At 44.3% G+C, this 11,605-nt stretch overlaps 1 protein-coding gene across 4 annotated transcripts in view; it reads left to right on the forward strand.

Annotated features, from left to right (window-relative positions):
• The first annotated feature begins 606 nt into the window (after positions 1 to 606).
• epha3 (eph receptor A3) overlaps positions 607 to 11,605 on the forward strand; it is an 81,816-nt gene continuing 70,817 nt past the window's right edge. For all 4 annotated transcript variants that reach the window (XM_068737522.1, XM_068737532.1, XM_068737539.1 and 1 more), the window contains exons 1-2: positions 607 to 667; positions 8,962 to 9,622. In XM_068737522.1, coding sequence (XP_068593623.1) covers positions 9,028 to 9,622 — 595 coding nt within the window. In that variant the 5' untranslated portion in view covers positions 607 to 667; positions 8,962 to 9,027. The remainder of the gene's footprint in view (positions 668 to 8,961; positions 9,623 to 11,605) is intronic.

Below are 11,605 nucleotides of genomic sequence, written 5' to 3' on the forward strand. Positions count from 1 at the left end.
TATATTACGTTATATTATATTCACTGAGGCCAATTGCATTTCTGACCACCTCTGAAACTCGGGATTGCATCAGCATTTAGATTTGATACGGTTTTACTTCCAATCACCATGTGTGTGTGTGTGTGTGTGTGTGGTGTGTGTAAGTAGAGCGGGGGTTATAGGTCAAAAGCGTGAGACTTGTCCTGTTTTTTTTTTTTTGTTTTTTTTTGGAAATGTTGGATCTATTACAGTTCAATATCTCCTCAGGATATCTGTGTTGTTGCCAGGTTTGCCCGGCCAACTCACCGCTTTGATGCTTTACACAGCGAGACAAGAAAGCCGACTCTCTCTGTTGGTCAGCGTAGGATATGTGTGTGTGTGTGAGTGTGTGTGTGTGTGTGTGTGTGTGTGTGTGTGTGTGTGCGGCAGCTGAGTAAATAAAGTCATGATCAGTGCTGGAGGTTGGTGATCCCTCCTGTGGGATTATATGAAGGCTAATTGGGGCTAACAAGGACTAGACACTCATATTTTCTCTTTGTTTTCCCTCTCTCTCTCTCTCTCTCTCTCTCTCTCTCTCTCTCTCTCTCTCTCTCTCTCTCTCTCTCCTCTCCTCCTCCCCACAGTCAACCTGTTAGACTCGAAAGCCAGCCAAGGGGAGTTAGGATGGATTTCCTACCCATCGCATGGGGTGAGTATCCTCTATCTCTACATTTACCTACATCATGTCTCCATATGCTTACATTTGGGGGGGGGTGGGGGGGGGTGTGTGCAGATCCACCAACATGAACTGTGTGTTGGAGTCAACCCCAACACCACATGGAATCAGGATTTTCAAACTCCTGCGGTTCTCACTATGCCATGTTGACCCAATGAGCCAAGTGCAGATTAACCCACTTCTTCTTTAGACGTTTTTTTCGCCCATTCGTCGTCTCTCGGGTTAAAGGTTAAGCATTCGGGAGCTCGCCATATGGTCAAGATGCTTATGGGGGAGAATTGTACTGTGTGGGTGTTTTGTGTATTTGAGGGTGCATGTGTTGAAAGAAAGATTAAGGCATTAAAGGATTTTAGGTTGTAGACACTAACGCATCCACACGAGATAGCCGATAAGCCCCCACCCCTTTTTTTTTTTTTTTTTTACTAAATATTACATCAACAACATTTTACTGCTGTTGCATGTTAACGTTGTAATTCCATTGTTAAGATTTCACTTGTTAATCCATTTGTTCTCAATTGAAAACACGCAGCAACCCATTCTGTCTGTCGCACATGCTTTAATACTGCTCCTAGTCCCTTAACACACATGTTTTAAATGAGTGTTATCCCTTCATAAATACAAAAAAAAAAGGGAAACTCTGAAATTCCTAATCGAAGTTCCCACTTCTGGATTTGGGCGTTGTTGTATAGTTGCAAAAAAAAATCTACGTACAGCAAATATTTTTTAATTATTTAGTTATTTTTGCCAAAATTCAATAACTTTTTTTTTCTCCCACAACAGAACAATATGATTACACGTGGGAACCGTACAGCTTTCAGTTCCAGACTTTTGGGAAAAAAATAAAAAATAAAAAAAATTTCAGCAGCCTCATCTATCAGCCTCTCTCTGCTACCAAAGTCCCTCCAGTGGGCTCCCGCTTAGTGTTTATTTGTGTAGCTAGTTAGACTACTGTGCCTCGGGGGCTGGCCCAATGACACACACACACACACGCACACACGCACACACACGCACACACGCACACACACGCACACACGCACACACACACACACACACACACACACACACACACACACACACACACACACACACACACACTTCCTCGTTTTTTTCTTTATTAAGTGTTAGAATTACTCCTTGGCAGTGGCTTAAGGTAATCCAGTCATTTGTTCCGTGGAGCTGCCAAACCTTGTTTCCCTCGGCCGTATACACTGCTGGCACCTTAAAAAAACGTTCAGTTTCTTCATGAGGTTGAACCACAATGAAAAAAAAAGTGCACCAGGCATGTTTAAAATGCATTCAGTGCAAAGACGATTGCAGGCTGCAGAACGATTGCGTGACCGTGTCAAGGGGGATAGATTGATGTTGTGCTCATAGAAGTTATTAGAGTGTAGGAAAATGCGTACCGGCGGTATCGGAGATTTGATCCGGCACGGGACGTTGGAATGTGTGACAGAGGATAGGCAGTCGTGCGCAGCGAGCTCTGCTTTATTTCACCGTATTGGCTTTGAACGAGTTCAGACGAAAAAAAGCGCTCGGTTGTACAGTTCATAGAAATGCTGCAGGACTGGAAGCCAATGTCACTCTTAAATGAGGATGACTCCAGAGAGGAGACGAGGGTATGGGAGAGGATCAAAAAGAGGGGGATACAAAGGGAAGAGAGGGAGAAGGAGAGAGGGGAGGACAGGAAAGGGTGAGAGAGAGAGACAGGGAGAGAGATATTGCTGATGATCAAGTCCTCAAGGTGAATCATCTGTAATTACTCACGTCATCCACTGACTGCGCTCTGATAAGCAGCCTGCCCTGGGAGACTGCTGTTCACAAATGATTTCTCATAATGTGGCAGTGGCACTGAGCCCTCTCACACGCACACACACACACACACACACACACACACACACACACACACACACACACACACACACAAACACTCACATTGATGGAGAGGCCATAGCTATTGGCCTACCGAGACACACCGTGCTCCGGTCAGAACAAATTAAGAGCTTAGCCTCCCCAGGATGTTCACTCCAGAGCCACCGGCTAGACTGACAAGTGTGTGTGTGTGTGTGTGGAGTGCGTGCGATCCAGATATACTGTTATCTGTCTGGGAGGCAGGCTGATTGCTGAGCAGTGTCCAGGGGGCTTAGCCCTTCATAAGACTAAAGAGTGTTAAAGATTACATTCTTGTGTGCTTTGAAAGCATTCTTCAGCAACAAACCAACACCCCAGACACTGGCTGTGCATACAAAATAGAAATAATGGGCACATTCAAAGTAAAGTCCATTTTTTTCATAGGAACCAGCAGGGGATACAACGGCATTGGTGTTGTTGCTCAGCTGGTTTTCGTTACAATGTGCAGTTTGATTTGTTAAAGTGAAATGTTGAAATGTTAGTGTTGAGTTAATACGTTAAATAAAGCTATTCAAACATTTCACACATTTGTTTTACGCTTCAATAAAAACAAGTTTGTGTCATATTTTACACACACATCAGGATCCAATGAACATAGAAGAACAATAGAAAAAAAAAGAAAAAGAGAAAGTGTGCTGCACCCACAGTGAGATGTTGTTCCATGTTGAGGCTGGTGCTCTGCAGGACTGTGTAAGTGGGTAAAAAGCTACTAACAGTGGAATTGACTAAGCTTTTTGTATTGCGATAAAAATGCTCGACATCTATAGAAGGAAAAAATAGCCAGCAGTCACAGTGTGTGAGCTCTGCATATGCTGTCAGGAATAATGAGAAATATTGAACTCACACAGACTCATTCACACATCTCACATTCCAATTCTCAGGTCTGGAAGAGGAGAGGGGGGTGGGGGGGCATGCACTGGGATGGCTTATGGCTTTATAGTTTGGACTAGGTTCACCCCTTCAGTCAGCCATTTTTTTTTTTCCTGTCACACTGCTGTTTCAACTTCTTTAGTCACCCAAGAGCTCTTAAACCCCCCCCCCCCCCCCTCCCATGCACTGCTGCTGCCACCCCATCTGCAAAATCAGCCTGACCAGCATAACACCCCCCCCCCCCCCCCCCCCCCCCCCCCTGCCCCCCCAGAAAGAGAGAGAGAGAGAGAGAGAGTATCCAGAGAAAAGCCCCTCCATAAACGGAGATTAGCAGTGAGGGCAGGGGGACCAGAGAGGAGGAGGAAGAGGATGAAGGGTAGGATTGTGTCAGTAGTTACTTTCTTCCCGGTGAGACCAGCTGATGCAAATCCGACTGACTGACAACACGTGAACCGCATGACGACATATTCAAAACTATATATCAAATCCGCCGAAATGCGTTAATATTCCCCAAAACAACAAAAGACATTTCAGACCTCAGCATAATTAAAAAGCATCAAACTAACACAATATTAGGAATCTATTGCAGATGTGGCAATTTAATCTTTTTCCAGCTTCACTTCAGCAATTGTCGCCCGGCGAGTCCTCGAGCGAAGCACGGACAAGGACCAGCAGGCCAAGGCTCGGAGCGGTTCAAAGACACGGAGAGGAGAATGCATGAAGTGTGTATTCGGGTTTCCCTTCAGACCGGCCGATGAAATGTCCTCTGACTGATATGCTGCAGTTGTTGTGCGTCTGTGACCCCACTGACTTCTGCGGAGCCCGAGAGCTCTGCACTTGTTGTGGCGCTCCAGTTTTAAGATTTACCCTCCGCAGCTGTAGCAGCGTGACGGACAGTCGCAGATACCTGAACTCTGCTTCTCCCAAATGTTTTTCTTTCTTTTTTTTTTTTTTATTATAAATGCTCATCTCAGTCTTCCTTCTAGTCTTGGTATTAATGCGTTGTTACCCTATATACCGGTCCATTAACTCCCATTGACCTGCGTTTCTTTGAAGTGGGTGAACTGGCGTGCTGACTGGGTGACTTTGAGACGTGCCTGTTGCCGTAGTTGTAATGTCAAGAGCGGCTCGTGTTACCGCGCTCCATTTTACTGTTCCTTTAGCTGCTCCACCTACCTACAGCACAGATCAGACACACCGGGGGGGGGGGGGGGGAGATTGCACCCGACTGTGGCCCGACTGTGACCATCAGGGGTAGGAGTCAAAGGTCACAAGGACTGGTGTAGGGTGCCAGTGTTGTTATATATCAATTAGAGGCCGGGGGGAAACATAGAGGTGGCTGCTCCCTTTACTGGACCTTTATTTATCCTGGTTGACACAAACAGTTCCCCACATTCACAGTGGGAGTCGCCTCTGGCGGCGAGACGCAGTCGTACAATTTTGTCGAATTGCGTCGACATTCTTTCACCCTCGTGTCTGCTGCCGGTTGTTTCTTCATGCCGGGCGCTTTATGTGCAAGTGAGTACTCTCCCAACTAATGCTTTTTCTGGATCTGGATAATTATGGAGAGAATTATGGAGAAACACTATATGTATTTCCTCACCCCCTCCTCCTCCTTGTCAGGTGAAGGATAGAAAACAATTGCTAACAAACCACGCGATGTGATCCAGGGTTGATCATGTTCATGATTTTGGGGATGGGGACGATTTTGGGGATAGGGACGATTTTGGGGGTTGGGGAAGAGGATGTCTCCATTGTCAGAGATGCTATTCTCCTGAGTGGAATCCTCACATCACAGCCGAGGTCTCTTTTACTTTGGCAGAGACTTTGCTCAAGTCAAGTCATCTATTCTGGAATATGATACAGTACCCCTAACACACGCATGCATGTATATATATATATATATATATATATATATATATATATATATATATATATATATAACACGTACAGACGCATAGACACACCTGGGTTTGATTTTGGGCGAACTCCAGACCCCTCCCAAAGACAGCTTTAAAGCAGAGAGCAATCACTCGCAGTCACTTTAGATTTAGCCCAGTTTGCATCATATTGGTGGACATGAAAGTCCATAAAGGGATAAGACGTAGATCCTGCAGCTCTCACAGACATCTGCTTACAAAGACTGAGAATGATGCACACACACACACACACACACACACACACACACACACACACACACACACACACACACACACACACACACGCACACATTCATGCAGAAACACAAATGCATAGACCCTCACAACATGCTCATAGCAGCGAGTGGAACAAAGTTCACGTTCACAACACACAAACAAACACACTTGCTAGCTCAATAGAACACTCAATACATATGTACAGTATTGCACAAACACCGTGTCCTCCACCCTCAGGCCACTTGTTCCGTTAGAAAGCAATTTTGCGAGAGTAGCTTACTTTTCAGGGTGACGGAAAAATCAAATGTGGCACAATGAGCTGCAGCAATGGAGTTCACGATAAGTGGAGAAGCTCTTGAATCAGATGAGATAGTTGCAATCCAGAGTATGTACTTAATTTTGCTCGGTTTACATTTACATCTGCTGAGGTTTTTCATTTGATGGCAGATCATCATAGAGGTAGAGAGAAAGGCACAGAGCCAGTCCTCCAGTACTGTGTGCTGTGTGCTCATGTATTGGAAACATAAACTGCATTCTTTTCAGCTCTAACATGGAATGTTTTACATTTTTTTACAAGGCCACGTTGTGGTGAAACTATAAGCAACAACTTGTACTCTCATAGAATAGAATAGAATTGTCAGAGAGGCAATGATGTACAAACAACCCTGTCCTTCCACAAATTACATTTCATTTGTTTGGTAGAATACAATTTAAAGGAAATTGTTGCCTAGAATATTGTTTATTTTTCCAAGGGTTTCCAGGGTTTGCATCCTGAGGTCCACATTTAGTTTTTGAAACACATTGGTAAAGGTTAGTAAGGGATTCTGGTTTTGGACAAAATAAAGAAACAAGTAAACATATCGTCTCCACTGCTTCAAGTCAGTATTAACTTTTTGAATATTTGAATTTTTTCTCTAATTACGACCAAGTACTTAAAAACGTTTGCAATGCAAGTGCTTGCTTTACATTACAGATATACAGGCAAGAGAAATGTTTCAAGAATTTACAGATATTTTCATTAAATGTACCCTTATCGAAAATGTACTTTACGATTTGCCTTTAATTAGTATAAATGCCATTTCTAGGAGACAAGGTTGTGATTATGAACACCTTCATAGACACATGGCTTTTTTTCCTCTGTATTTTGCGGATCATTTAAATCTGTCTATTTCTATATTGAGTATTTTTAGCAGGTCATATTTTTAACCAACAGAAGTGACGCGTCACGTCTGCACAAACAAGTTTGATTCTCAGTTCGGCTGCTTTGAATCCTGGCAGAAAGACATTGTTGAACTCTAGCAGAAAGTATGTATACTTAATAAAGCCGAAGCAGATTAGGATGCTTTGTTCGCATTGCTTTCATGTAAGTACATTGTCTTATCAAACATAATGTCAACATAGTCGCTAATCATAGTGGCAGCTCTTGTCTTCCCTCCGCTTTCTGTTTTGTCTCTCATCAGATCTTCATCGCACGTCATCACATCATTATTTCCACATATATTTGGAGTCAATCTGTTAAACTCGAGAGCAAAGCGAGGTGAACTGTTAAGTTTAGCTTCCCCTCTTTAATATTTAGCCCCAAACTCAGTAATGTCTGCTGTTATTGTTAGATACATAGAGAGCTTGGACTGCACTCAGATGGATGAGGTGACGCCAACGAAAGCATGACGGGGGAGACTAAACACCAATGGAATCTATCCCCTCCATTTTCCTCTCACTTTATCTCTCCCTCCCTCTCTTCCTGTTGCTTTATTTCAGCTCTATCTCTTCTACTTTCCCTACTTTTCCCTTCGTTATTCTCTCTCTCTCTCTCTCTCTCTCTCTCTCTCTCTCTCTCTCTCTCTCTCTCTCTCTCTCTCTGTCAGGGGTGTTTCATTAACTTTACTGTGAGATGAAAAGCAAGTGGCCATCCTTCAGCCTAAGAGCTCCTTGACCACCACACACCTCACAGATATGCCTTCACACCCTCACACCGAGCCCATGTAATAGAGAACCTCGACTTTCTTAGCTCGTCATTAATTCCTGTGTTCAGGCTGAAAGCACCTGCTGTGACCGCCTGCTACGGGACTTTAAACACTTCACACGAGCCTTACGTGAACGTATATGTGTGTGGGTGTGGGTGTGGGTTTATGTTTCCATTAATGCTTGCGTGAAAAGAGCGATAATTCAGTTTCCACTTACCCAGAAAGCGTTTCTCTTTCTCTCGCTCTCTCTCTGAAGAAAGCACTGCTCATTCAGGCATACATCCATTCTGAATTTTTTTTTGAAAAAAGCATCCATTTATACATTTAGGCCCATTCGTTCTAATGACTGTCATTTTAACCACAATGAGCCCAGTGTTTCAGGTGTTTGCCCATTCATCGTCGCTCCGATTCAGTGTTGATTTGCCTGGACAGCGAAGCCAAAAGCGCATGATCAATGAGTCTTCCCGCTGTGTTGAATTCAAAAGGAATGACCCCGCTTTCTTTTTCTCCTCTCCTCTCATTGCTTTCTCCCAGTGGAGGGAAAATGTAAGATAGACACGAACGTCCCTGGTATACACTCACATCTGTCTGTACTTCGTAGCTTCTTCTTGTTTCATAGTGGATTCAGCACGTTTCCTCTAGTAACCAGTAGCTCTGTGATGCAAATAACCAGCAGCTTGAAAGTCCTCATTTGTAGAGAAAAAAAACAAACATGTTAGTAAAAGGGTGGAAAAAAACACTATAGGATTTTGCTAATATTTAACAACAATTAGGCCGCTTCACACAAATTTATTTATTTTGAGACGGGGAAATCACACTTCATGGTTTTTCTCAGAGATATTTTCACAGCGCTCTGAGAATTTGGCTCAGGCAGCAAGTTTGCTTTTAATTAATTTTTAGTAATTTTCAAGAGATCTGGTAGTGTGATTTTTCACCCTTAAGTGTTTATTAGATGCTTAGTATTCAGCAAGAGTGAATCTGAATCTAAATAATTCATCTGGAAATGCTTACAGGGTGGAGATAACTTTTTTTTCTCTCTGCTATCCACCCCTCCTTCCCTCCTTCCCTCCTTCCCTCTTTCCTACCCCTTCCTCTTCAACTTTCCTCCAATGTCTTGGAAACCCTATTTTTCCTCTACTCGCTCTCTGTCTCCCTTATTCTTCCTCTTCTTTTTTTACTTTATCTTTTTCATAACTTTCTTCATTTGACCTTTCCTTATCTGCTTCCTCCACCGCCCCTCCTCTTCTTTTAACCTTAAATATTCCCCCTTTTTTCTCCTGCATGTGATTCTCTTTCTCTCTCGTTTGTTGCTCCTTCTTGTCTTCCTCTGTTTCTCTCTTCCACCTCTTCTCCTCTCCGTCTTTTTCAGTGGGAGGAGATCAGTGGTGTGGATGAGCACTACACTCCCATCAGGACCTTCCAGGTCTGCAACGTGATGGAGTACAGCCAGAACAACTGGCTGCGCACCAACTGGATCCCTCGCCAGTCGGCCCAGAAGATCTACGTGGAGCTGAAGTTCACCCTGAGGGACTGCAACTCCATCCCGCTGGTCTTGGGCACCTGCAAGGAGACCTTCAACCTCCTGTACCAGGAGACAGACGACGACCAGGGAAGCCACTTCAGAGAACACCAGTTTACTAAGATTGACACTATCGCCGCTGATGAAAGTTTCACCCAAATGGACCTCGGAGATCGCATTCTCAAGCTCAACACTGAGGTGCGCGAGGTGGGTCCCATGACCAAGAAGGGCTTCTACCTGGCGTTCCAGGACGTGGGCGCCTGCGTAGCTTTAGTTTCAGTGAGGGTTTACTTCAAGAAGTGCCCTCACACTGTGAGGAATCTGGCCTCTTTCCCTGATACGGTGCCCATGGACTCCCAGTCACTGGTGGAGGTCAAAGGCTCATGTGTCAATCACTCCAAAGAGGAGGAGCCGCCGCGAATGTACTGCAGCACAGAGGGGGAGTGGCTCGTACCTATTGGGAAGTGTCTATGTAACCCAGGGTACGAGGAGCGAAGCAAGACCTGCCAAAGTAAGACAAAGCTTCTTTTTATGTGTGTTTTACCTCCGTTCTCTCCTACTCCCTTTATTTGCCCTTTTTTTCTGTCCTTGTTTAAAATACTGTGTGATACAATGCAAAGTTTCCCAAGGCTGCAAAGTGTCTGATGAGAAGATCGTCACACGTAATATCTGTCAGCCCAGAACCTTTAATGTCTGATACCCAACATTTGTGTATACCTGTGTGTGTGTGTGTGTGTGCGTGCGTGTGTGTGTGTGCGCACTCCGTACGTGGGATACCTTCAAAAGAATCCTTCAGTGTCGCCGGACAGTTGTTCGTGTGCTTTTCCGTGCGTGTGCGTGATGTGTTATCTAGGTCTTTGAGCTCCATGGTGCAGCGTGCTTCAGTTCAATAGTAATCTTCTGTGTGACACATCATTAGCTATGGGAAGATCTTAACCAGAGTAGCAGGGATGGGACTGATAACCCAGAAGAAAAGAGTGGGCCGGAGTGGATGGTGAATAATGGAATAGCTGCGGCGATGGTTGTGGGTGTTGGTGGAGTCGTGAACGGGTAGACGTTGGAGCCTGGAGATACTCGATCTCACCCCAAAGTCTGGTGTCGCCTTGGAGGTGATTGCGAAAGCCAAAAAAAGTATACGTCTGGCGTCCCAGCTTTGCCTTTCATTTTCAAACCGTCTGCGACATCATCATCATCACACGTATTTATTGTGAGTTGCAGCCAGTTGGTTCTTGGAAATAATCAAAATGTCTCAGTGATAGAAGTTACTGAAGATGTTTGGTGCTAGAGGACAGACTGCTCTGTGAAACAGCCACTACCTGAGGGTTCTACCAACAGATACAGCTGTTATCCCGGAGAACGTTTGTATTGATTGCACTTGTTCTTTGACTGTCCTTGATCCTCTTCATTTCACTTAATTTCACCCTCAACTACTCAGACGTTACATAAATGATGCCCCTTGGCTGCTTCTACATCCCCTTTGGGATCAAGCAACCGGTGGGTTCAAAGGTTAAGTGTCACAATGGGCCTTTCATCATACCACATGACATCCCAGTGTGATTTAAAACTCACTGTGTAATGGGTCATAAGCCTCCCAAAAGTATGTTTATTTTGGCTTTCTCTTTATAGAGGGGTTCATGAACACAGACATAACAAAACTAGATAACTTAGCAAAATTTAATTTCCTGAATGTGGCTTCTGCGGCCAGCGTAGCAGCTTTCTTCAATTACAGTTGCAGTACTTCATCAGTGTTTCTCTGCAGCAAGATGTTTTGCATTTGATTCACATAAATGTTAAATGTGAAAGCACATGATCTATTTAAATACCACGGTAACTAATGTAAGATCACGATAGAAGTGGTATTACTTACGTCATCCTCCACTGATATCCTTCTGCTGAAGAGAGGACTGCTTGGACAGCATGTGCCGTGAATCCCCACCTTCCCTTTGTTGTGGCTGGTTTTTTACTAGATGTGCTCCTCTTTTCTCGGCTTGTGCGAGCTCCTCTCTCTGGAAGCCAGATGCAGCATCTATTTGGAAGCTGCCACTTTCTTCATGCGCTGCGCTGCAGCTGTTCCACGATGGCTTTAAAGTTCAAAAAGAGTATGAAGTTGGAGGCAAAAAGCAGTTTGTCTTCAGTTCTCTTACAGTTCTGTATAGCTGGCCCTAAAAGCTCCTTTGTTCATCAACTCCGTCCTCTCCAGGGCCATGCCCAGCGTTAATTAAAGATCAAAGGCAGTCTCCCAGGTCAAGCCCCTGCTGTCAGGGCCAAGGGAAGCGCTTTTTCTGGGGTTGTTGACTGCAGACGAGCCGGTCTCGCTGTCCAGATGCGAGGAGGAACTTTGCCGCAGCTGTCAGATAAGAACCTTATATGTGCAAAATGTAAACACATTGGGGGAGATGTAAAATATCTATTTTCTAGTTTTAAACCATTTACTTTTCAGCCTTATTTTCTCCAATAAATTCTCTAATAATTCTCTAAAGAGGTGTTGAAGACC

This window comes from Cebidichthys violaceus, unplaced genomic scaffold (genome assembly GCF_023349555.1).
Source record: "Cebidichthys violaceus isolate CVI_PGR_0920_01 unplaced genomic scaffold, fCebVio1.0.p SCAF_11, whole genome shotgun sequence".
NCBI lineage: Eukaryota > Metazoa > Chordata > Actinopteri > Perciformes > Stichaeidae > Cebidichthys > Cebidichthys violaceus.